This window comes from Podarcis raffonei, chromosome 18 (genome assembly GCF_027172205.1).
Source record: "Podarcis raffonei isolate rPodRaf1 chromosome 18, rPodRaf1.pri, whole genome shotgun sequence".
Lineage (NCBI taxonomy): Eukaryota > Metazoa > Chordata > Lepidosauria > Squamata > Lacertidae > Podarcis > Podarcis raffonei.
The window spans coordinates 980,511-1,007,621 of record NC_070619.1 but is presented as its reverse complement, the minus strand read 5'-3'; the positions used below and the strand labels follow the sequence as shown (position 1 = coordinate 1,007,621).

The window sequence follows — 27,111 nt, the reverse complement described above, 5'->3', positions numbered from 1 at the left end:
TGGCTGCTGGATCAGGCCAATGGTCCACCTGGGCCAGCATCCTGTCCTCACAGTGGTGCACCAGATGCCCCAAAGGGAAACCCGCAAGCAGGATTCAAGAGCATCTCTCCCCTCCTGCGGTTTCCAGCATGGCTGACTCCAAACGGGTACCGCCAAACATTTTGTGAATCTAAGTTTGGCCTCATTGAGTGGCAGTATTTCAATTTTTGTAGGAAAATGAGAATACCCCTAAGCATTATTTTTAGAGAAAAAAGGCACAGTTTAAAGCCATCCAGTTTGGAATCCCTCACTCCCCCCTGTGGCAGGGAGTTCCACAGTTCAACTCCGTGCTGTCTGCAGGTGGTTTCTTCCTTTATCTGACCTCAGTTTCTGTTGGCTACAAGTTCTTGTGTTGCGCGACAGGTAGGGGAACTCTCAGCCCTTCGCTTTCGCAATCCAAACCACTTTGCAAGATTGGCAGTTCCTAAACCCCAATTTCTTTAAAAATAGTAATAATCCCAGCTAACTGTAGGCTGCTATGCAATGCAAACAAGATGACTGCAGGGCTTTGGGACACTGCAGTGTGATCCCAGGGACCTAGTCCAGATGTGGAGAATTAAATCTGAAATCAGTCAACAGGTGACTCAGACCCGAGGTTCACTCCTTGAGTCATTTGTTGATCTGCCTGACAGCATCAAACGTCTCCGAGGCAAACAATATAATCCTGTATATGCAACATTCCTCTATATGTAATCCACTGTGTACTTTCAGACCTCCAAGTGTCCCTTTTTGCAGGGAAACTCCCTGTTTTACAAAAGCTGGCCCGATTTCTGATTTGATCCCGAAATGTCCTGCTTTCCTTTAGGACCAGTGGCGGAGGAAGAGGAGTGGGGGGGGGAGTGCACCGCCCCCGGCAGCGCGCTCCCGGTGGGGGGGGGTGCCATCGCGGCTGCTCCCCCTGCCCACGCTCGGCGCCACGCTCCCGTGACGCGCACCAGCCCCACCCCGCCTGCCCTCCGCCCCCCAGTGCCGGAGCATGAAACTCCGCCACTGTTTAGGACGTCCCTATTTTCTCTGGAGAAATGTTGGGGGGTCTGGAGTTATGCAACCCCCGAGCCAAGGAGATAAGTCACTAGACAACCTTTGGACAACATCTGAATGCAGCCCTGGATAGGGAAGCTTTTTTTAATGTGTAATGTTTCATTATGTTTTATATATGTTGGAAGCTGCCCAGAGTGGCTGTGATATAAATGGTGGGGTATAAATAATAAAATTAATTATTATGGTATTATTGTTTTTGTTGTTATTATTATTTAATAGAACATGCCTGTTTCATCAGAGAAATGTTGGAGGTTTTGTACTTAGCTGGAACACAGGAAGCGACATTACACCTAGTCACACCTTTGCTATATCACAGAATCCTAGAATGGTAGAGGGGGAAGGGAAGGGACCCCCAGAGGTCATTCAGTCCAACCCCCTTCAATGCACCACCAGCCTTCGGGTGAACAGCCAGACCCACTGACCCACATGGATTCATGGGTGAATATAACGTAGGAAAATGTATTCTGATAGCTCTGCAGGTAGAGCATGAGAGCCTTAATCTCAGGGCTGTAGGTTCAGGACCCATGTCTCTACAAGTCTATGATTCTAAAAGTGATAGCAAAAATGTGTTTATTGGAAGAAATCTGCTCTAAAGTATTAGTAAAATTGCATGCGGTGGTAGGGTTAAAAAAAAGAAAATAGCAAATTGCTGCAAAAACGGGGTTTTAGATCAGAAGCACGAGGAACCTAACTGAGGAGAGCGCGCCAATGGGCTACGTTTGCTTTGTAAATTTTACACACGTTGGCACATTCCTGGCCAACATTCCCGGAGTGAGAACAAGGCTGCCTCTGCTGCCAAAATCTCTTCTCAGCTGGTCTGGATATGTTTGCTCTGCAAGAGGGTGCTCAGACAGGGCTGATTCAAAAGTCAAGAGGTGGTTTGTTTTGGGAGTCTCAAGATACGCTAGGAAAACACCCTTATCCTGCCATCTGGTTCGGGAGAGGCCTCTGCAGCGCATGGGCATGTGTGCTGGAAACATGCATGTGGTCACGTGGGTTTGTAAAAGCAAGCTGGGCCTGGAGATCGTGAGCAGAGGGGCATTTTCCTTCCTCTGTCCTAACACTAGAACTCAGGGAACACTAGAATACCCTCCACAATTTAAGCTGGAAGGTGTGCAGAGGAGGGCAGCTGAGATAATCAAGGGTCTGGAAGCCAAGCCTGATGAGGAATGGTGGAGGGAGTTGGGTTTCCGGCCAACCTGTTGCAAAGCTCAGCTTCATGGGCAGCTCAGCTCTTGCAACACACATCCAAAGCAATAGCTTGGCCCAAGGGGTTCATCTTTCATGAAGTCTTGTGTCAAGATCCTGGAGATTAGAACTTCTACTAATCAGCCAAGAGCATAAGGTCAAACAGATTCCTCACTGGCCTTGCAGACAACTTCATTGTCCAGAAAGTGGGAGAAGCAACAAGAGGAACAGCCATTTTAGATCTGGTCCTAACCAATGTTGATGACCTGGTTAGTGGGGTAGAAGTGGAAGGATCATTAGGCGCGAGTGATCATGCTCTTCTGAAGTTTACTATACAGCGGAAAGGAGCAGCCAAGCATACTAGGACTCAATTTCTCGACTTTAAGAAAGCCGACTTCATAAAACTTAGGGAAGTGCTGGGTGAGATCCCATGGACAGTAATACTAAAAGGAAAGGGAGTTCATGATGGCTGGGAGCTTGTTAAGAGGGAGATAGTAAAAGCACAACTTCAGGCAATACCATTGAGACGGAAACATGGAAGGTGCCTAAAGAAGCCAGGGTGGCTATCTAAAGAACTTTTAACTGAGTTAAGATTAAAAAAGGATGTGTACAAAAAATGGAAAAGGGGGGAACCACCAAAGAGGAATTCAAACAAATAGCCAGCACGTGTAGACACAAAGTCAGAAAAGCTAAAGCACAGAATGAACTCAGGCTTGCTAGAGAGGTTAAAAGCAACAAAAAAGGCTTTTATGGGTATGTTCGTAGCAAAAGGAAGAACAAAGAAACAGTGGGGTCACTCAGAGGAGAAGATGGTGAAATGCAAACAGGGGACACAGAAAGGGCTGAACTCCTCAATGCCTTCTTTGCCTCAGTCTTCTCCGATAAAGAAAACAATGCCCGACCTGAAGAATTTGGAGCAAAGGATTCAGCAGAGGAAACACAGCCCAGAATAACTAAGGAGATAGTACAAGAATACTGGGCTAGTTTAGATGTATTCAAGTCTCCAGGGCCAGATGAGCTGCATCCAAGAGTATTAAAAGAACTGGCAGATGTGATCTCAGAACCACTGGCAGTCATCTTTGAGAATTCCTGGAGAACAGGCGAAGTCCCGGCAGACTGGAGGAAGGCAAATGTTGTCCCTATTTTCAAAAAGGGGGAAAGAGAGGACCCAAATAATTACCGCCCAGTCAGTCTGACATCAATACCAGGGAAGATTCTGGAGCAGATCATTAAGCAAACAGTCTGTGAGCACCTAGAAAGGAATGCTGTGATCACCAATAGTCAGCATGGATTTCTGAAAAATAAGTCATGTCAGACTAACCTGATCTCGTTTTTTGACAGAATTACAAGCCTGGTAGATGAAGGGAACGCAGTGGATGTAGCCTACCTTGATTTCAGCAAGGCACTTGACAAGGTGCCCCATGATATTCTTGTAAAGAAGCTGGTAAAATGCGGTCTTGACTATGCTACCACTCAGTGGATTTGTAACTGGCTGACTGACCGAACCCAAAGGGTGCTCATCAATGGTTCCTCTTCATCCTGGAGAAGAGTGACTAGTGGGGTGCCACAGGGTTCTGTCTTGGGCCCGGTCTTATTCAACATCTTTATCAACGACTTGGATGATGGACTCAAGGGCATCCTGATCAAATTTGCAGATGACACCAAACTGGGAGGGGTTGCTAACACCCCAGAGGACAGGATCACACTTCAAAACGACCTTGACAGATTAGAGAACTGGGCCAAAACAAACAAGATGAACTTTAACAGGGAGAAATGTAAAGTATTGCACTTGGGCAAAAAAAATGAGAGGCACAAATACAAGATGGGTGACACCTAGCTTGAGAGCAGTACATGTGAAAAGGATCTAGGAGTCTTGGTTGACCACAAACTTGACATGAGCCAACAGTGTGACGCGGCAGCTAAAAAAGCCAATGCAATTCTGGGCTGCATCAATAGGAGTATAGCATCTAGATCAAGGGAAGTAATAGTGGCACTGTATTCTGCTCTGGTCAGACCTCACCTGGAGTACTGTGTCCAGTTCTGGGCACCACAGTTCAAGAAGGACACTGACAAACTGGAACGTGTCCAGAGGAGGGCAACCAAAATCTCTCATGGATGCTTTAGCCGAGATTCCTACATTGTACGGGGTTGGACTAGATGACCCTCAGACCCCTTCCAATGCTATGATTCTAAGGCAGCTTCCTGTGTTCCTAATGCCCTTATGAACATAAAAAGACCCCTGCGGGATCAGGCAAATGGTCCACCTAGTCCAGCCTCCTGTTATGGGAAACCCACATGTGGGATGCGAGTGCAAGGATCACCCAGAGTTAGGGTCAAGGTGATGGACAGCCTTGCCTCTTACTCTGTTTTGTTTCAGGTTGTTTTGAGCAGGCAACACAAATCATCTGGCATGTTTTTAACTGTGCCAAAGTGACACAAGCACCCAAACAAAACCACAAGGTCCACAGGAGACGGTACAAAGATTAGTGCTGTGCAAAAGGACTGACCTCGGTTTATCCTGAGGTCACTTTGCTGCTGGAAGGCTGGGAGCAAAGCAGCTAAAGTTCGCTCAGAGCTCCTTCTCTCACCCGCAGAGCAGCAGCCAGCAGCCAGCTAAGCCTCCCTAAACTGAGGTTGCAGTAACCAAAAGGGAATGTCTAGTTGCCATTTTGGGGCAAGACGGCTCTAAAATCTTATTTTGTCAAATGATGGGCTGACAAGTGCTTGATTCTCAGTTAAACATCTGATTAGTTCCGAGGATGACCCTGAACTGGGTTAAGAGCTGTGATAACTTAAAGGAAAGTCACTTGATCCAGGAACAGTCTGCATATATATTAGCCTCTATACCGGAGACATGGACCATTCATAATGTAAGAATATTCTTCTCAACTCTGAGCAGGGCGGGGGGGGGGAGAGTAAAGACAAGCAACAACAATTCACTATTGCATTGTTCACTGATCTTGCTCAGGCTGCACAGAAAAGGCATTTTGGTTCCAGAAATTTGTTCCAATTGTGCAGATGAAATATAGCTGATAAAATTCTACAGGATGGGGTATCAGTGAGTGAAAACAGTCCAGATCCAGGGATCCCCAGGTGGTGGAGATGTCAGGGAGGAAGTCTCAAGGGGCTTCACATGGTCAAACCACAATAAACACGTCACCTCTCCGATCTGCAGAACTGGACAGAGCCCAGTTCTCACAGGGGCCAGGTACCCCATAGAACCTAGGAATCCAGAGCGATTGCCTCTGGCCTGGGAGGTTCCTTAGGGACATAGGAGCCGGGCGGCAGCTGGACCTGCCAAAGGGGCCCATCCAGCCCTTCCTCCTGCCCCGATGGGAAGCCCACAAGCAGGAGTCTGGCAACTCCCTGCCAAGAATCACTCACAGATGCCTGTCCAAACTCTTATAGATATCTCCTAGTTGGAAGGAGCCCTGTTTAAAAACCTTCAATGGACCATAGAATCACAAATTGCTCCAAGGGTCCTCCTAGCCCAGCCTGCTGCAATGCAGGAATCACAGCACAATCTAAGACCTGGAAGAGTTCAAGTCCTCCCACTCAGCCATGAAGTCCACTAGGCGTGACCTGGCGGGCACTAGCCTACCTCACAGGGTTGTTGTGGGGATTAAATGAGGACCAGGAGCTGAAGAGACCTGGGTTCAAGTCATAGAATTCTAGACTTGTAGAGTTGGAAGGGACCCCAGGGGTCATCTAGCCCAACCCACTGCAATGCAGGAATCCTTTGCCCAACGTGGGGCTTGAACCTGCAATCCTGAGGCTCCTGCTCTACTGACTGAGCTAGGAAGAGGTCTCACTCGACCATGAAGCTCAGTGGAAGCGACCTTGGGGGGCAGCCTCTGCCTCTCAGCCTGCCCTACCTCACAGGGCTCTTGTGGGGACTAAATGAGGAGTGGAAGAACCACCATGTGCGCCAATTTATCTTGGGACAGAAATGCAATGAAGCAATCAAGAGATCAGGAAGAAAGAGTCTTTAAGCAAGATTGGAAAAGTTTTCTGGAATATCTAAAAAAATTATTTTGAACGGATTAAGACGTTAGTAGGTTTAGAGTAAATTCAGCAGTGTAAACCTAACAGAGAAGATTGAAAAAGAAAAAAACACGGATTGATTGAAACATGCAGTGGGAAAGGATAACTAAAATGCATGACATGTTTGATCCTTTTACATGGTTTTGTATGCTTCATGGTATTTTATGCACTGTGATTTGCTGCAAAAAATTGTAAAACTAAAAAACTGATAAATACATTTTTAAAAAGAATTGCAATAAAGCAAACCAAGCAATGAGCTCACCTCGTAGGTGCTGGTGAGGCCGAGGCGGTAGAAGACGGGCAGGAAGAGGTAAGCGGTCAGGAGTGTGTTCAGCAGCTGCCCCAAGCACATCCACAGGAACTTCACCCCATAGCGATAGGCCTCGGCCGGGACCCCCAGAACCTGGATGGCCGACATGAAGCTGGCGGACAGGGAGAGCCCCACAGGGATAGCCGACATCTGCCGCCCGCCTGTGAAGAAGTCCTCAGAAGTCTTCTGGCCTCCTTTGGAGAGGGCATAGAAGAGGCCGATGCTGGTGGAGATGAGGAGCATCAAGGCAAAGACCCCATAATCCCATAAACTGAAGGTGAGCATCTCTGCTCGGAAGACCTCTAAACCACCTCCTAGCACCATATTGGGCAGCTGAGAGGACCAGCACCACAGCAGGTGGAGAGAACAACCCTTAGTGGGTCCAGGGGAGAAAGAAAAAGGAGGAGGACTTGGAGGGTTGGAAGGACAACAGCAGAGGGAAGAGAAATGAGCTTCAGTCCTTGGGGAGAAGGGAGTAAAGGTCCAACTCTGCTCAGTACAGGAAGTGGGGTGAAAGAGAGGGGGGAGGGATGGAGAGAGAGAGAGAGAGAGAGAGAGAGAGAGAGAGAGAGAGAGAGAAAGTCTCCACAAATTACTATTTACAAGATTTGGAGGTGCCTGGATAGCAAACAACTTAACCACAAGATGTGATACCACAAGAATAGCAAAAAGTTTGCAGGCGAGGAAGAAAGGAGCAAAGGTTTTATTTAAACAGAAACAAAAAAAGTGTGGAAAGCAGAAGGAGACCCCCCCCCACCCAAGGAAGGGCAAAGGAATCAAGCCAGGAAAATAAAACCCACCCAAAATCTCTCAGGGATAAAAAGTCAGCAAAGACACCCCCACACACACCCCCACCAGAATTGCTGTTTGCAAAGTAGGAATCAAATAAGAAGATAACCTATATCTTGCAATTATAGAATCTACTCTATCCTCTCTGCCACTGTCTCTTGAAAAAACGAAAATCTGGTTTAGGTGATAGCAACAGTTCAAAAGGAAATGAATGAATAGAGGAGCAAAGGAGCCAGGTGGATAAAAAGGGAGAAAGCGAGCGATTTGTCCTGTGAGGTTCAGCGAAGAGGCTGAGATCCTGAGGTGAGAGGAAAAAGAGAAATTCGGCTTAGAAGAAGCAAAAGGGGAAGCCGAGAGAGGAATTGCCCGGGTTGCAAAGGCGAGATCAGCTGTTTGCAGAGCTTCCTTGCAAGCCACCTGCCAGGACTTTTATGAAGCCCAGATGAGAGAGGGAGGCGCCACCCTTTCCCGCCCCCCCCCAATCCCTTTCTTCTTTATCAAAGGTGATCTGTTTGGTGGAAAGAAGGGCCCGGGCACGTGCAATTCTGGCTCCAGGTTCCCTCTCTTTCTTCCCCCCCCCTCTTTTTCTCTGCGCCCTTTCAGCCCTGAGATCAGGAAGCCCGAGCAAAAATAACCTGGGGTTTCTGCAAGAGGAAGTCTTCCAGAGGGCGAGGTCCTGGGCGTAGGCAGGGGGCAGCTGCCCACCCCCGAAATCAAGGAAAGAAATAAAAGTAGAAATGATCAGAATATTGGAAAATGAAATGCTTGCCGAGAGGTTTTTAAGCAAAGGTTGGGTCTGTCAAGGGTGCTTGAGCTGAGATTCCTGCCTTGCAAGAGGGCTGGACTAGATGACCCCAGGGTGTCCTTCCAACCTTGACATCTGTCAAGCATCCATGACAGCCATATTTCAAAAAGTGAAAATCCGGACACAAAAAGAGTTTTTGAGCTCTTTTCTCAGGCAGTCAGTGATTTCCACTCAGACGCTGTTTACAAGGGCTGAACACTGGCTATTTCCTTTCTTTTTAAATTTATATTCCACCCATCTGGGTGGATTTCCCCAGCCACTCTGGGTGGCTTGCAGCATATATAAAAACACAAAATATCCTATAGAAGCAACAAGCAAAGCTGCTCAGTTGCAGGTATGGGGTAGAATTTTCATTTTTCCGGCATTTGAAAGCAGAGCTACATATTTGCAAATGAAATTCGCAGAAGAGAGAAAGATGAGTTTGTTAGGGAGAAGTGTCCTAACTAACACCTAACATTGAAAGCAAATTTCATAAAATTATAGAATTGTAAGGTAAAGGACCCCTAGATAGTTAAGTCCAGGCAAATTCAAGTATGGGGGTGCAGCACTCATCTCACTTTTCAGACTGAGGGAGCTGGCGTTTGTCGACGGAAGGGATCTCAAAGGGTCATCTAGTCCAACCCCCTGCAATGCAGGGATATTTAAAGCACAGGATTCCCGAATCCTGGGAACTGTAGTGTGTTAAGCAAGCTGGGCATTGCAGCTCTGTGAGAGGGAAAACTGCAGTTCCCATGGTAATGATGTATGAACTTCAAATGTATGGTTTAGATCTGCCTCAAGTGAAATGATGTCGCAAAACATTGAGAAAGTCACTTACCAATAAACAAATAGTCTATTGGGGGGGGATTATGAACACATTCCACCAACCCTGACGGCTTCAGCAGAGGATTCAATAAATTCATGGAGGAGAGGTCTATCAGAGGCTGGTCTCGTGTTTGAATCCTGCTTGTGGGCCAGATGTGCCCCCATTGGCCTGATCCTAGAGGCTTGTGCCTTTATGAAACCTCCAGCACCTGAGGCAGTCTATCTTGATTCCTTATGGTTCCTTAGGGGCATTTCCATGGGGCATCTCCCATTGGGCAGCCCTTCAGATCTCCTATCACCCATCGCCTGCCAGCCCACTGGCATCTCTTAGGCACACACACCTTCAGGAAATGAGGGAGTTCAGAAGAAGGCCAGCTCTCTGCACTCCCCATACCCGCATAACCTGCAAGAGAAAAAAGCCCCACATCTCTGGGTTGTTATTGTGCAACCAGGAAATTTCTCTTTTCCTTCTGCACGCACTGCAAGCCTTCTTGCATCTGTCAGAAAGGACCCAGTCACCTGCAAATAAATATTGTACTCTATTTTTTTAAAAAAAATGCAAACACATCCCTTCCTTGCAGAGGGTTCAGCCAGATGACCCTTGGGGGTCCCTTGGTGGCTACTGGCTGTTGCTCTCCCAGCACCTGCCCTTTCACTCCCTGCCACCTGAATAACCTGCAAAAAGGCCCAAAATCAGTAAGAACAGTAAGTCTAGGGTTGCTCAACAACAACTTTGCCAACTTTTTGCCTGGATTTTCATATTTTGAAATATGCCAGCCCTACTCTCACATGACGTCTTGCCCGCAGCTGCTGAATTGTGTGTCTGCCTCTCTTCGAAATCCCTTCCTTACTCAAACAGCCCCAACAAAACAAAACAGAAAGTTTGTGGAGAGAAATGTGTCATCATAGACACGGGCTGGAAAATTCCCCAATTGCTGCAAGGCCCACGCGGTCAAGTTGCATGCATGGGATTTGGCACACTTATAATCACTGGAAGGGACCAGGTCACTTGAGAGCTTTTTAAACAATGAGACTGGAAAAGAAAAGAAAAAAGACTGTTATATTAACATACCTGAATATGCAGGTGTGTATATTCTTATTATCTGTACAGCTGGAAGGGACCCCGAGAGTCATCCAGTCCAACCCCTGCAATACAGGAATCTCAGCTCAAACTTCCAGGAAAGATGGCCAGCCAACCTCTGCAATAATTGTCAGTAACCTAATATATTCTGTGTAAAACTCATTCCCAATATCATGGTATTTATCCAAAGGAGGTCTGCCTCTATGAGAAGTCCATTCATACGCTGCCAATATTGTCATGTTGTCGAGCCATTGATGAAGGAATAGGGCCCTCGTATTTACGGGACTGCCTCTCCTGGTCTGCCCCACAGAGGACCTTAAGGTCCATGAATAGTTTAGAAGTCCCGGGCTCTAAGGAAGTCAGACTATCCTCCACCAAAGCCAGGGCCTTCTCAGTGGTGGCTCTGACCTGGAGGAATGCTCTGTCCCATGACACCAGGGCCCTGCAGGATTTAACCTCCTTCCGCAGGGCCTGTAAGTCAGAGCTATTCCGCCTGGCTTTCAATTTGAACTTAGCCTGATCTTTTATTCCCCTTCCTTCCCTCCCTCTCCCCTTTTTATGAACATTACCCGCTCTGAGACCCCACAGCTAATTCTCCCCTGGTCTCCTCACTGGCCCAAATAGGACTAATTTAGCCAGCTAGCCCTGGCTAAATAAACATCTAATGTTTATTTGATGGATTTTCTCCCTAAACTGATTTTTGAATTCTGCATTTATTGTTATTCACATTTTATACTGTATTTTATGCTGTTTTTTGTTGCATCAATTAAGTGGTTTAAATTTGTTAGCCACCCTGAGCCTGGTTTTCAGAACCGGGAAGGGCGGGGTATTAAAAAAAATTATTATTATTATTATTATTATTATTATTATTATTATTATTATTATTCCAATTCATCCATATCAGTCTCTTGGCCACCACTGGGCAGCCTAGAATCCATTTTTGCTGTTGTCAATTTCCATACAATGAGTATATGGAGAGTAAGGAATATTGTGTGTAGTTTTGGATGCCTCAGCTCAGAAATCCAATGCTTTTGAACCTCATTCTGAGGAGAAATCTGCAAAATAACTAAGCATGTATTAGGAGCCTCTCCAGAACCGGCCCTACTAAATATTTTTCAAGATGACAATGCACACTAACATTACAAAAAATATCATAAGCTACTTTGCAGTGTCATAACTAGACATTGGAGAGACCTGTCAGGAGTGAACATGGGCCACTGGTACAAGACTGTATGAGAAACAACCCTACTAGAGGGGGACATAATCCACAGAATCTAAGTAGGAAGGGACCCTGAGGGTCATCCAGTCCAACCCCCTGCAATGCAGGAATAGGCAGCTGTCCCTTACAGGAATCGAACCTGCAACCTTGGCATTTCTTTTTACCCTTTCTTTCTTTCTCTTCCCTCTTTCTTACTCTTTTTCGTCCCTCTTTTCCTTTGATAAGATATTTAGATTCAAGTTTTCGTTTGGGGTGGGGAAAAGATATTTTTGTGCCTTTTTTCTTCATACTCTAACAAGCAAACAGAAATCAGAAACAGCCCTGCTGGAAAAGCTAACCAACAAACTGAAATCAGCACAAATGAAAGAGGATGGCGTCACCCTGTTGTGGCTCCCCTTTATTATATATACAGCCCCAAAAGACAACAGCCTAAGCCCCCTGACAGCATGGTTAGCTTGACCCAACAACCTTCGTCCCACAGAGAGACAAAAACTCAGTACAAGCAGCCGCATGTGATAGAATGAATCCTCACAATTATTATGTGTCCAAGAACAGTTGCAGCAGCTGGGGATGTTTAGCCTGGGAAAGAGGAGACTGAGAGGAGACAGGAGAGCCATCTTCAAATAGCTCAAGGGCTGTCACAGGGAAGATGGAGCAAACTGGTTTTCTCCTGCTCTGGAAGGTAGGACTCGAACCCATGGCTTCAAGTGACAAGAGAGGAGTTTTTAACTCAACATCAGGAAGAACTTTCTGACAGAAAGAGCTGTTCGACCATGGGATGGAAGATGATGGACTCTCCTTCCTGGGAGGTTTTTAAGCAGAGGGAGATTCCAGGATTGCAAGGAGGTTGGACTAGATGGTCCCTGGGGTCCTTTCCAACTCTACAGTTCTATGATTCTATGATGCCGTGCACAACCTGCCCTTTGAGCAGCCTGCTTTTCCCGTTCAGGAACAGCAGGTGGCGAAGGAAGGATGCTGGTTTCATGCAACTGGGCATTTGGGGAAGGGCTTGAACGGCAGGATCTCTCCCACCCTGCAGGTAGAATCTGAATGAAGAGCATCAGCCTGGTGGAGCAGAGGATGCGGAGGATGGAGAAGAAGTCGGGATTCGTGGCCGTCTCCAAAACAACACACGATTCCAAAAACTTCTCTATCCTTCAGGAAAAAAATTGTGCCTCTCCAAATTTTTGCAATGCATCTCTGCAGCCAAAGAAATGTTAGGGGGAAATGTGCATTTAAAAATGCAGATAGGTATCTGCAAAAATAACATACAGGAATGCATTGCATATGGGCTTGCAGGAAGGTGCTTATTAGGAGAAAGGCAGGCTGGAATTCTGAAGGATTTTCACAAGGACTTTAAAAAAATGGAGCAAACATTTCCCAAAAATCTGGCAAACAAAATGGAGGATTGGGAAAATGTGGAACTGAGAGTCCTTGAAATTGACAGGCTTGTCCTTCCGCATATGATGATGATGGTGATGATGATGATGATGATAGTGATAAAACATCAGACATTAAAAGCTTCCCTAAACAGGGCTGCCTTCAGATGTCTTCTAAAAGTCAGATAGTTGTTCATCTCCTTGACATCTGACGGGAGGGCTTTCCACAGGGCGTACTGAGAAGGTCTTTCAGGACCGGTGTTATATGGTCTCGGCAGCCACATACAAAACTGAGCATCATTTACTAGAAAGGCCTTTGGTCTGATATAACTTATGGCCGTGATGTAATAAATCACATCCTGGCGCTAGTCCTCATGAGAAAGCAAATGTCGCTGAGTCATTGATCAGGGTCTGTGGACTTTCCTCTGTCTACCGAAGTAAATGTTCTCTCTTTTTTTATCCCCATGTCGCTAGTCCTCATGAGAAAGCAAATGTTGACGCGTCATGCCTAGGGCTTGTGGACGACCTCTGAACTAAATGTTCTTTTCATTTTCCCTCAGTCGCCATGAAGAAACATTTCCTCCTTCTCCCTGAGAGTTTCCCGCCTCTGAATCATCTTTCCCTTCCACACCCTAGAGAATAAACGCATCTCCCTCCATTCTGCTGCATCACTCTGTGCGCCTTTGTTCCCCAGGTGCCAAGATCAATAGCGCTTGCATAATTCATAATCCAGGCTGGGTGGGTGGGAAAGCCATGAGGGGCTCTTACATGCAGGGTGTGCCTGCCTCGCAAGGAAATACTTTTAACCCTGCAAGAAAGATCAGGGTGCCAGAGGCAGCGGGGCAGACTGCGAACCCCACAGTCCTTATGCTCAAGACTGTGCTATGATAAAGAAGCAGAAGAACCCAAGAAGTGCCTGGCTGCTGCATAAGACCCAAAGGGCCTGGACAGCTCAGTCAGTAGAGCAGGAGACTCTTAATCTCAGGGTTGTGGGTTCGAGCCCCACACTGGGTGAAAGATTCCTGCATTGCAGAGGGTTGGAGTAGATGACCCTTGGGGTCTCTCCCAACTCTTCCATGATTCTGTGATCTAGCCCAGTGGCCAAATACCAGTCTATGATTCTATGGCCATAACAGATTGGAGAACTGGGCCAAAACTAACAAAATGAATTTCAGCTGCCCCTCCAAGTGCCCCTATTTTCCAGTACAGTCCCAGATTTACAAAATCAAATCATTGTAGAGTTGGATGGGTCCCCAATGGTCATCTAGTCCAACCCCAAAAGGAGCTGTCCCAGTTTCTGATTTGATCCTGGAATGTCCCGCTTTTCCTTATGGTGTCCCTATTTTCACTGGAAAAATGTTGGAGGGTGTGGAGTTCTGCAAACCCCGAGCCAAGGAGATGAGGAACTCTACTACCTATAGAAGACACCAGAAGGCAGTCCTGGATAGGGAAAATTTTCAGTCTTTTATTATGTTTTTATGTATGCTGGAAGCCGCCCAGAGTGGCTGCTGCATCCCAGTCAGATGGGTGGGGTATAAATAAGACTTTTTTATTATTCTTATGGAACAGGACGTCCCAATTTCCACTGGAGAAATCTTGGAGGGTATGTTTCAATGGGGACAAATGTACGGTTCTGCACTTAGGCAGGAAGAACCAGATGCACCAATATAGGATAGGGACACCTGGCTTACTAACATTACATGTGAAAAGGATCTTGGGATCTTAGTAGACTGCAAACTTGACATGAGTCCACAGTGTGATGCAGCACCAAAAAATGCTAATGCTATTCTAGGCTGCATCAACAGAATTCTAGTGTCCAGATCAAGGGAAGTCATAGTACCATTCTATTCTGCCTTGGTCAGCCCCCACCTGGAATACTGTGTCCATTTCTGGGTTCCACAATTTAAGAAGGATGTTGTCAAGCTGGCTTTGACAAACCTTCCTCTTCACTAAATGTCTTGCAATATCCTCTTTCATCCACCTACAAAAACAATTCAAAGATTAATCACAATTGCCATAGCTAGCTGATTTTCTTTTCATGCATATCGTGGACATCATAGATTCCAACAGTTTTTTCTTTTTTTCCATGTTCTGGAATGACCTTTGCATTGCAGGGGGTTGGGCTAGATGACCCTCGGGAAGAAGGAGGAGGAGGGGGAGGAGATTTTTAAATTTTCACTTTAGCGGTGGTGGGCAAATTACCACCCATTCTGGGATGCTCTGTGAGCCAAGGGCTTTGCACCTGTCTGTTGGCACCCTCTTTCAATAGCTTTTAATATCTCCAGTCCGAAAAGAGAAAAAGAGGCATGAAAGCAGGGAGGGGAGTTTGCTGTGCCCAAAACTTTGCCCCTGCCTGCAGACGCTGGGAGAAAGATCTGATTGTTTTGCATGGAAAGCCGAGGTTCGCCCCGGCAGATGAGAAGCAATCAAGGGCATAGTGACCTGATGCCAAGGAGGTGATGCGAGGGGCGTGGGCATTCCAAGCCAGAGACCTTTCGTTACCTGCATATGAAAAAGATTAGCAAAGGACATGGCATCTCAAAGCCTGGATAGCTCAGTTGGTGAGAGCGTGGCGCTGATCATGCCAAGGTTGCAGGTTCGATTCCTGCCTTGCAAGGGGTTGGACTAGATGATCCTCAGGTTCCTTTCCACTTCTACGATTCTATGAATCCAGCTCTCTCCACAGCCACCAATCTGCCAATGGTGTGGCTCTGTGTAAGGCAGCTTCCCTACTCCCCCATCAGATGGGAGGGATGATATTATTATTATTATTATTATTATTATTATTATTATTATTATCCTCCAGGATTACCTCTTCACAAACACAGCCCTGCACTACAACTCCCAAATCCCATGAAGCTTCAGCTGGGCGCTCAGCCCTCTTGCTCCCAAGTCCTGCCTCTTTGTCGCCTCCTTGCTTCCTCCCAGCAATTGCATCACACTGTAGGCTCCCTGGGGGCAGAGACCTGTCGGGTTTCCTGCTTTTGCAATTTGTAATCTGCAGATTGGGGAGCCTGTCAAAAAGCTGAAGACAGATGCAACATCACCCTCTCTCCTCTGCCCAGGGGCAAAGCGGATCCGGCACAAACAAACATCCCCAGATTCAGTGATGTAAGAGCCCCGCTCAATCTGTGTCAAACCAAACTGGGTCAGCAGGGCCAAAAGGCGGAGATCCCGCTAAGTCAAGCAAGAGAGAGCAGGGCATGCCAGGGCACGAACTCTGAACTGCGAGTGCTGCACCAATTATTTTTAAAGCAATATTATGTTTTTACACAATGGGAAACATGTACATCCAGGTTCAGACCCCCCTTTTCTGAAGCTTCCTGGGTGGTTTTTGTTGTGCTTCAGACATAGACATAGAATCATGCAGCTGACAAGGACACCAGGGGTCATCTAGTCCAACCCCCTGCAATGCAGGATTTCTTTGCCCAAGGTGGGGTTCAAACCCGCAACCCTGTGATTTCAATCCCATCTAATTGCAATCAGGAGCCACAGAAATGCAAAACTGGTTTCATAAGCCCATGGGGGACCTAGACCTAAGTTTCCTTAAACTGCAGCCACTCCTGCCAATTGATTTTGAAACCAAGGGACGTCTTGGTTTGTGTGGCGTGGTCATCAACGGTCAATTTTTCTTTTTAAAAAGAAAAAAACTTCCATTGGGCTAGTGGAAGAAGTTTCCTTAGGCAAATATGTGAAAGTCCTTTGTTTGAGCTCAAGCCATTGCTATTGCACAGAAGTATCAAGAGATATGGGTGTCATTTTTCTTGCATTCTCTTAGCTGCCTAGAAGCAAATATGTTGGAATCAGCCCCCAATTGTTTTGTTTTCAAAGCTCTTAGAGGAATTCTGCAAGAATCTGTGTGATCTGCTCTTACAATGTCCCACACAGGCAACTTTGGGGGGAAGGAAGACCATTTACAGAAGCCATCCTGGTTTCTGATTTGATCCTACTTTCCCATTGGACGTCCCTATTTTCATGAGAGAAATGTTGGAGGTTATGGAGTTATGTGACCCCCAAGCCAAGGAGGTAAATAACTATACAACCTTTAGAAGACATCTTAATTCGGTTGGGAGCCGCCCAGAGTGGCTGGGGAAACCCAGTCAGGTGGGCGGGGTATAAATAATAAATTATTGTTGTTGTTGTTGTTGTTGTTGTTGTTATTATTATTCTCTTATATATGTTGGAAACCACCCAGAATGGCTAAGGGAGCTCAGGCAGATGGGTGGGTAGTATTGTTGTTGTTGTTATTAAAGACAACCCTGTTTTCATCAGAGAAATGTTGGAAGGCATGGAGAGGGTAATAAAAACAATTAACTTGACCGTACAGAAAAGTTCTTTGATGTTAATTACTTTATTTATTTTTAAATCTTAACCTTTCTTCATAGGGGAGTTGCTCCAATCCCTGGATCATTTGGGTTGCTCTTTTCCAAAACTTTTTTCAAATCCTGAATATCCTTTTCCAGAGGAGGCGACCAAAACTGACCACAGCATACATCCCAATGCAGCCTCGCCGTAGATTTGCATAATTGCATTGATAGGCTGCCAGTTTTGTTTTCGATTCCTTTTTTAATGAAAGGAAAACACCTTTTGCAAACAGATGAAATCAAACAACGCAGCTGCCTTCTTCCTGGTCTGTGGTTCAGAGTCAACATGGGAAGGTGCCACTTGAAAAAATCTGACACCTATTTTTCCCCCTGGGCGATGCAAACACCCAGGTGCCTCTGACACCCAAAGAACTTATGACACCCACTAGAGGCGGGTGCTCAGAGCCAAGGCGATAAATTGGAGGCACCCAGTTGTTTTGCACCTGCAAGGAGAGGCCAGGAGGGAGCTGCTATAAAAAAAATGAGGGTGCACAAACATAGCAGGCACAAAATCTGCAGGAAACCAATCCTTCGCCTTTCAGAATTTATGAAATATTCTCTGAGGAAATCACGCTTTATTTTAGCATGCAGAAGCTGTATTGGGAACTCCCAGACCCTCCAACATTTCTCTGTTGAAAATAGGGACGTCGCATTCCATAATGATAATTTTACTATTTACACCCCACCCATCTGACTGGGTTCCTCAGCCACTCTGGGCAACTTCCAACATATATAAAAAACATAACGAAGGAGAATGTGCATTGAAGGAGAATTATATGAAAATAATGTACCAGTGGTACTTAACACCTATAAAATTAGCAAAGATGTATAGAATTGCTTCAAATGTATGTTGGAAATGTAAGGAGAAGGAAGGCACACTCTACCATATGTGGTGGACGTACAAGATAACGAAAGCCTTCTGGGAAATGATATATAATGAGTTGAAAAAATGTTTAAAATGATGTTTGTAAAAAAACCAGATACCAAAGGAGCAGAAACGACTCTTTTTTTCTTCCTTTCTTTCTTGATCACTCATAGCCGAGTAACATTGTCTTCCATAAACACGGTTTTAAAAGTGAGTTCGTAAGTTACTGTGGAGGCCAATTCTGGATCCACACGTCCTTCCACAGTGGGGACATTGGTTTCCAGGCGGGAGTTGATCCCGGTGAGTGTTTGCCAAGCGTGCCTCCCTCTTAGCCTGTTTCTTCCTTTCGTCCTGAGTTTGAGTGTCTTCAAAGTCCAGGATACCTTTGGGAAAGGCTATTCTCCAATTGGAGCACTCACAGGCCAGAGTTTCCCAATTGTTGGTGTTGATACTACTTTTTTTTTTAGATTTGCCATGAAAGAGTCTTTAAACCTCTTTTGTTGACCACCAGCATTACGCTTTCCATTTGTAAGTTTGGAATAGAGTATTTGCTTTGGAAGACGATCATCAGGCATCCGCACTACATGACCAGTCCAACAAAGTTGATGTTGAAGAATCATTGCTTCAACACTGATGATCTTTGCTTCTTCCAGTACACTGATATTAGCCTGTCTTCCCAAGTGATGTGTACAATTTTCCAGAGACACTGTTGATGGAATCTTTCGAAGAGTTGGAGATGGCGTTTATAAGTGGTCCATGTTTTACAAGCAGACAGCAAGGTTGGTAGTACAATAGCTTTGTAAACAAGCATTTTGGTTTCCCAGTCCTCAAATACTCTGCACTTCAAGCCGCAGTCGCAGAGCTCAGGAGATGCTGGATTTCAGCATCAGTGTTGGCCCTTGCGGAAAGCATTATCTTATAACTACTATTTACGTGCGCAACGACAGCAGCGCAGGTGCTACTGCCCAGAGTTGGAAAGATTAAGTCCTGACCAGAGACGAATGGTTGATGAAGATGATGGATTATGCCAAAATGGCGAGCATGACCGGGAGAATCAGAAACCAGGAAGAGAAGAACTTTAAGAAGGAATGGGAAAAAATTATAATGTATTTAAGAGAACACTGTAAACAACTAAAAACTTTGGCAGGATTTGAGTAACACTTGTATTGTGTTAAAAAACTAAGGGAAAGAATGGATTATTATTATTTTTAAATAGAGAAAATAAGTGAAGTTGTTGAAAAAATATTGATACAGTAATGGTAACCATGGAAGGGCGGAGGGGAGTCAAAGGATTCAGGGAATCCTAAATGATGATGTTAATGTTTAATGTTTGAATTTAAATTTGCAATGTAAAATTTACTAATAATAATGAAACATGAAATGTGGTTGTTGTTTTTTTAAAAAACCTCTCTATACAGAGTTACCTTTAGATGTCTCGGTGCTTGATAACTCCAGACCCTCCAACATTTTCCCAATGGAAATAGGGACATCCTAAGGAAAACATTCTGGAATAAAATCAGAAACCAAAATGGCTTCTGGGTCTGTCCCTGGAAAATAGGAGCACTGGAGGGTTTGCTGTACTAATAACTCCAAATATTTCCTCTGCAGAAGGAAATATGTTGTAGAAACCTTTCCCATTAGACAAATCCTTCAAATCTTGTCTTAATGACACATTTTGTGTATGAATAGAGGAGGTCTGTTACCTGAATTCCAGAACTAAGGTATTTGCCGTCTCAAAAGACTGGCCATGAGTGGCCATCCTCAGGTATCTTGACAGACAGGAGGCAAGCCATACTCTCGAATTTCTGTTGCAGATGCAGATTTCTGTGTGAGGCTTTTGGGTGTCTTTGGCTAAGGGGCGAGGCAATTGCCAAAGTCCCTAAAAGTTCCTGCGCAGCTTTGTTGGGGGTCGCAGTCACCTCCCTGCAAAAGAGCAGGAGACTCAGTTGCAACAGGAAAATAAAGGTCTTCTTTGCTTTCCTTCTGCTGGTTCCGGCCTCCATCCATTCTTCTCTGACCCATCAGGGACTTACAGGTGTCCCTTGGGGAGCTGGGCTGCAAAAACGAACCCCTTTGTTTGACGCGCAGCGTGAATTAACAGTGCAGAGTTTTAAGGAATAAGAGCTTTACTGTGTTAAAATCAACTTCTTCCTAAACAACACGCTTCCAGGCAGTCTGACTGAGATTCCATACTGCTCAGAACTGAGGGGACTGACTCTGACCGACATCTTACAGAGAAGAGAGAGAGAGAAAATGGCTGCCACTTATAAGGAGAATGAGTCACATGCCAGAGTGAGAAAATGGCTGCCGAGTCACATGACTCAGAGTGACTCCCCAGTTGGCAGTCAGGCCTGGAGAGCTTGACTCGGCCCCAATGCCTGGGCAGGCCCAGCCCTTCCCAGCCTGCCTTGCGGCTTCGGCTCTCAGGTGACTTGGTCACATGACATTGTTTCTATAATGGAGCCTTGCCAAGGAGAGCTGGAAGCAGCAACTGAGAATTGGGAGAGGACCTGTCACCTCCATGACAATGACCAGCAGACCCTCCAAGTGTCCCTATTTTCCAGGGACAGTCCTGGATTTACAGAAGCCGTCCCAGTTTCCATTTTGATCCCGGTTTTTCCTTAGGATGTCCCTATTTTCATCAGAGAAATGTTGTAGCGTATGAACTAAAGGTAAAGGGACCCATGACCAACTCTGGGGTTGCGGCTCTCATCTCACTTTACTGGCCGAGGGAGCCGGCGTACAGCTTCCGGTCATGTGGCCAGCAGGACTAAGCCGCTTCTGGTGAACCAGAGCAGCGCATGGAAACGCCGCTTACCTTCCCGCCGGAGTGGTACCTATTTATCTACTTGCACTTTGAGGTGCATTCGAACTGCTAGGTTGGCAGGAGCAGGGACTGAGCAACGGGAGCTCACCCCGTCGCAGGGATTCGAACCGCCAACCTTCTGATAGGCAAGTCCTAGGCTCTATGTTTTAGACCACAGCGCCACCCGTGTCCCAGGGTATGAACTAGCCCGTCAACATTTCTGTCCCAGGGTGGCTGGCCATCCAAATTTAAATGTTCAGAAGGTAGAGGACTCTCACCTCTTGCACCCTTTTCCTCCTTGTGAATGGAACTCCCTGCCAGCCACAGATTTTAGTCCCGCTCACCCTTTGAGCCAATCCCCTTTTTAATCTTATCCAGGGCCAAATTGCACATGGGCTTGTTCCTTTATTTGCACCCTGATTTCTCCAAGCCAAGCCCAGATACAGCAACTGAGCGGCACATGGCTTGAGGAGATGAAATATACTCGGCGTCGTGTAGTGATTTCATGCTCTTTATTGCAGCTTGTAAAACAGTGAAGGAATTCCCCCCCCCCCAAAAAAAAACTTCTGGCTTTATATACATTATTAACACAATGGGTCCCTTCTGACAGACTGGTTGACAGCCATTTGGAGTACGAGTCTCAGCGGTGGCCTCGTCAACTGGCAACTGCTGGTAGGCCTGGGCCAAGTCTAGCTTGCCAAAAATCTTAGACCCTGCCAGGGTGGCAAGGACATGGCTGACCACTGGCACTGGGTATGTGTGGGCCGTGAGGGCCTTGTTTGTGGTACATTTGTAGTCTGCGCAGATGTGGACAAAGCCGTTGGGCTTGATGGGCATGGTGATCGGGGTTTCCCAGGGGGCATTGGGCACCGGCTCAAGCACTCCTTGTTCCACAAGCCGGTCTAATTCCTCGTCTATGCGGGGTTTCAGGGCAAATGGGACTCAGCAGGCCTTGACTCGGCAGGATCTAGTTGTAGGCCAACAGGGGGCCAGTATATCATCCCAATGCTCCGTCAAAAACCTCCGGAAATGCTTTGCATATGGCATCCACATAGGAGCTGGTGTGGTTCACCCCAGTGATGGCTAAGCTGGCCTAGGGCCCCTTGACCACAATCAAGTCTAACTGCCACTTTCACCCTCAATCTTGTACATTGAAGGTTCCCACTCCCATCATGGGGACCTTACAATTTTGGAAGTTCTGGAGGGTGAATGGGGCCAGCCTGAGCTTGGGGCCACCATTTGGACACAACTTCTTTAATGTCCATGCTGAGATTATGGACAGGGTTGAGCCTGTTTCGAGCTCCATGCAGCACAGGGCCCCCTATATCTGTAAAGGTAAAGGGACCCCTGACCATTAGGTCCAGTCGTGGCCGACTCTGGGGTTGCGGCACTCATCTCGCTTTACTGGCCGAGGGAGCCGGCGTACAGCTTCCGGGTCATGTGGCCAGCATGACTAAGCCTCTTCTGGCGAACCAGAGCAGCGCACGGAAACACCATTTACCTTCCCACCCCACCGGAGCGGTACCTATTAATCTACTTGCACTTTGACGTGCTTTCGAACTGCTAGATTGGCAGGAGCAGGGACTGAGCAACAGGAGCTCACCCCATCGCAGGGATTCAAACCGCCGACCTTCTGATTGGCAAGCCCTAGGCTCTGTGGTTTAACCCACATTGCCACCCGCGTTCCTCCTATATCTGTACCTCAATGTATTTTTTCCCCAAGTTGGAATGGGCAACAGCTATACCTGACAGTCCGTGATCTCTGTCGAGTTGCTTTGGTGTGTCGGACCGCGGGGCCTGGGACTCTTAGGTCGGCTATCAGATGTGAGGCATCCTCTGCTCGTGGTTCTCCCCATATGTTGTGCAGTTCCCCTCTTCTGGCTGAGGCAGTTGTGGAAGCCGCTGCACTCGGTGCACGTCCTCCCTGTCGGATTATGAGTCGTCGGTGAGGTCTTCGTGGTGGATCCTCGGTTGGGACGATGAGTTCGGCTGGAATCCTTGCGCAGACCTCTCAGCGGCTTCGGTTGCCAGGGCCTCCTCTAGGGCAACCTGGAATGTCAGGTCCTTCTTGGCGTGGAGGCGCCACTTCAACTTCTCGTCCCTCAGGCCACCCATGAGCCAGTCGTGGAGCATGTTCTCCAGCTCTGTGAAGTTACAGAGCCTGGCAGCCTGGCAGAGGGAGGTCACATACCCGGTTATGGTTTCTCCAGGGGCCTGCTGCTTTGCGTAGAAGGCGTTGTGACACGCTACCACCGAGGCTTGCTGCGAGAAGTGCCCCTTCAGCCGTTCCATTATCGTGCTGTAGGGAACGGTCGTGATATTTTCAGGTGCGAGGAGGGCCCAGGCGATCTCGAACGTTTCCTCTCCGCAGACGCTGAAGAATGTTGCCCTCTTCTTAGCTGCGTCGGTGACGTCCTTTGCCTCCAGGAGGAACTTCCCAGTCTCCTGATGCTGGGCTGAATGGCATGAAGCTGTTGTCTGTTGCCATGCCGGGTCCTTGGGTCCTGGGGCTGTAGCCTGGATGTGCGGTGCGGTGCAGCAGTGTGGCCAGTGGTGGGCTGTGGTGCGGTGCACGGTGGACAGCTCAGCAGGATCCCACCTTCGTCGCCAGTGAAATATACTCGGAGTCGCATAGTGATCTCATGTTCTTTATTGCAGCTCGTAAAACAGTGAAGGAATCCATCCTCCCCCCAAAAAACCTCTGACTTTATATATATTATTTACACAATGGGTCCCGTCTGGTTGACTGATTCTGCTTCCCTCCTGGAGCTGGATTGGGCTGCTCCTGCAGGCCAATCGGGTTCTTGCATTCTAGGTTCCTACCTGCCTATTGTTCTAGGATCCAAGCTTAATACATAACATGAGACTTAAAATGTTTCATCGCAACACATCAGATCACTTAGGGATGTTTCTTCGTGTCATTTAAAATTTGCAGTGCCCATCAATCTTTCTTTAAAGCACGCTGGTTGGTGGTGGTAACATCTATTATTGGACTACTGCAATGTGCTTTCTGTGTGGCTGCCCTTGAGAATGGTCCAGAAGTTGTAGCTGGTGCAAAATAATAAGAATAAGAACTTATTTCTTATATCCGCCCATCTGACTGGGTTGCCCCAGCCTTCTGGGGGGCTTCCAGCACATAGAAAAACATAGTAATCCCTAAGATTAGGGATTAAAGGGACAGAAATTCCAAAAAAGATGATTAAATTGTCTAGGCACAAAAGTGGAAGGAAGAAGAAGTTCCCACCAAAGAAGAATGGAGGATAAATAAGGTTGTTTCATTATGTTTTGATAAGCTGCCTAGAGTGGCTTGAGCAACAGTCACATAGGCAGGGTACTGATAATAAAATGGTGGTGGTGGTTGACTGTCAGGTCTTTGACCGCAATAAAGATTGATTGGTTGGTGGCAGTGGTGGTTGCCTATGCTGAATTGGCAAAGTTAACAGCCAAAATAGGAGAACCAAACGATTATTGCTTTGTGGAAGGATAGAAGCCCTTTTCAGACTATTTAAGGAAATATTGCAGTTTGATTAACTCGCAGGCAGGATTAGAAATGAGAGCAGCAGAAGAAATTAGAGATTACAGTATCGAGAAGGAAGTGCGCAGCAGAGGGGAAGAAATTAGATCACTGTGGAAAATGGGGTGGAAGTCGGAAAAAGATTAATTTCTTATTTGTTGATATATGTTAAATCTTTGAAAAATTAATTAAAAAATTATAAAACTGAAATAAAATACCAAACATTGAAAACTTCCTTATACAGATCTGCCTTCAATGACTTCTAAAAGTTGTGTAGTTATTTATTTCCTTGACTTCTGCTGGGAGGGTGCCACCACCGAGAAGGCCCTGATTCCTTGAAACCTGTCTTCTCGCATGGAGGGAACTACCAAGAGACCCTCAGAAAAAGGCAGAGTATAAATAAAGATATAGCAAGAATGATAAATACAGAGCACAAATTATTAGTAGTATTATTTGTATTCATTGCATGCCCAGGTTCCCAGGGCAGGTTGTAACATTTAAGAATGAAATGAAAACAATGGAAGCAGCTGACAAGGGAAAGCAGAGTCCAGCGACACACCAAACAATGAGATGTTTCATAGGTTGCTGGGTTAATCTCCTTTGGGTGAGTAAAATCCAGGTGCCTTCCCTCGAGATAAATCGCTGCCTGTGCCAGGATATTGAGAGGGTGGCTCTGGGCATGTCCCTACCTCTCTCTCCTTTCTCTCTCTCTGTCCTTTTTCACATGGTTATTGCAAGGGGAAAACAGATCCAGCTAATTCCAGGTGCCTAATCTGTATCGCAAATTATTCCAAGGAATGGATGGTGATTTCCCAATCAAGGCCCTCGTAGCAGGAAAGCAGGAAACTGGAACAAGGAGGAAGGGTGGGGAGATGTGCAACATCTGCCGCTCCTTGTCTCCCATGGAGCAACTCTGGCCTCTCTCCTTCCACCTTGGCACATGCACAGCCATTGGTAGGAATTTCAGGAGAGAGCCTGCAGCACCCGGATCAGGCCAAATGGGTCCCACCGAATCCAGCATCCCCACCTCAGCCACATGCCTCTTCTAGGAAGCAGGCAAGCAGGACCGTCTGAATGCAACAGCCATGGTCACGGGGGGAGCAGGGTTTCCTCTGGGGTAGCCCCTCAATTGGTGGAAGCCATCTTTATACAGATATAGATCCATCACTGATATAATAAGCAGAGCCTGCTGGATCAGGCCAGTGGCTTACTAGCAGTACATGTGAAAAGGATCGAGGGGTCTTGGTGGACCACAAGCTGAACATGAGTCAACAGCAAAAAAAGCTAACACTATTCTAGGCTGCATCAACAGAAGCCTAGTGTCCACATCAAGGGAAGTCACAGTGCCACTCTATTCTGCCTTGGTCAAGCAACACCTGGAATCCTGTTTCCAATTCTGGGCACCATGTTTTAAGAAGGATCTTGACAAGCTGGAAGGTGGGCAGAGGAGGGAGACCAAGATGATCAAGGGCCTGGCAGCCGGGCCTGATGAGGAACGGTTGAAGGAATTGGATCTGTTTAGCCTGGAAAAGAAGGGACGCGGGTGGCAATGTGGGTTAAACCACAGAGCCTAGGGCTTGCCGATCAGAAGGTCGGCGGTTCGAATCCCCACGATGGGGTGAGCTCCCGTTGCTCGGTCCCTGCTCCTGCCAAGTAGATAAATAGGTACCACTCCGGCGGGAAGGTAAACAGCGTTTCCGTGTGCTGCTCTGGTTCGCCAGAAGTGGCTTAGTCATGCTGGCCACATGACCCGGAAGCTGTATGCCAGCTCCCTTGGCCAATAAAGCAAGATGAGCGCTGCAACCCCAGAGTCGGCCACGACTGGACCTAATGGTCAGGGGTCCCTTTACCTTTACCTTTAGCCTGGAAAAGACGAAACTGAGAGGTGATATGATAGCCATCTTCAAATATATGAAGGGGTGTCTCCTACAGTTCTATGAGTCTATGACTAGTTAGTCTCTTTGCCACTAAAAATAAAATAAAACAGAGGCTCTGTGCAATGCCTCCATGGAGGAAAGCACCTCTGAGTTCAATAGGACCTACTCCTGAGTAAGCCTGCAGAAGGCTTCTTGTCTGCTCCCCTCCCTTCCACCACTTCCCAGGTGATTAAAAAAGCCTGGTTTCTTGCTGCATACAGTATTTAAATTTCTTTCCTTTCTCCAGGGCAATCTCCCCAAAGATGATAGATTGCATCTCTTATGCAAAAACGCAGAAGAAAGCCAAACAAAGGGTGCTGTCATTAGCCTGACAGAAGAAAGATTATGTTGCCTTTCTCATCTCCAAAGGTGTTCAGTGTTGCTGCCACATCATTCTGCAGGAAAAAAGAGGCGGGGGGGGGTTCTTGATTGCTGCATCAGGCAGAAGGACCACTTGGGGCCCGAATGAAGCTTCTGAAATTTGCAGCCCTGAAGTTCGGAAGCCCTGAAATTTGCAGAAATGCAGTTAAAATAGAAAACACCTCTAAACTTTTCTCTCTGTCTCTCAAAAACAAACAAAATCCCTCTGAACTGGACAGAGCAATTGTAATGTTTGCTTATGATGGATTTGGAGCAGGATTTGCTCCCAGAGCAAGAAATTTTGTGGGGTTTCCTTGAGTTATATATTTTTCCACATTATTTTTATTAATTTTCCAAATTATTACAAATCAAACCAAATTAATTTAATTTAATACAGTTGTTAAATTCCTTGTTGAGCATAAATCAAAAGCCTCCCCCCTTCTCCTCCCCTTCCTTTCCCAGCTGTTGTCAGGATTCTCAAGCTTCAAAGAAAACATTCAGATACCTTCAAAGAGCCAAGCCCAGTCCTTTCGGCAGCTGACTGATTACAGGCCATTAGCATATGGCAGTCCAGGAGCACCTCTTTA

At 46.6% G+C, this 27,111-nt stretch overlaps 1 protein-coding gene across 4 annotated transcripts in view; it reads right to left on the bottom strand.

The window, feature by feature from the left end:
* Nucleotides 1-20,160, bottom strand: part of SLC5A5 (solute carrier family 5 member 5) — a 37,916-nt gene extending 17,756 nt beyond the window's left edge. Inside the window, exons 1-2 of one of the 4 annotated variants that reach the window (XM_053372439.1) lie at nucleotides 19,632-20,160; nucleotides 10,093-10,166 (exon numbers count right to left, since the gene is read on the bottom strand). Coding sequence is in view for 2 of the 4 variants with exons in the window: in XM_053372437.1 (XP_053228412.1) it covers nucleotides 6,575-6,946 (372 nt within the window). In the remaining 2 variants the exon portion in view is untranslated. Of the gene's footprint in view, nucleotides 1-6,574; nucleotides 9,338-9,361; nucleotides 9,978-10,092; nucleotides 10,458-19,631 lie in introns of those variants that run through there. The other 3 variants (XM_053372440.1, XM_053372438.1, XM_053372437.1) reach the window with 3 other exon arrangements.
* Nucleotides 20,161-27,111: the final 6,951 nt, after the last annotated feature.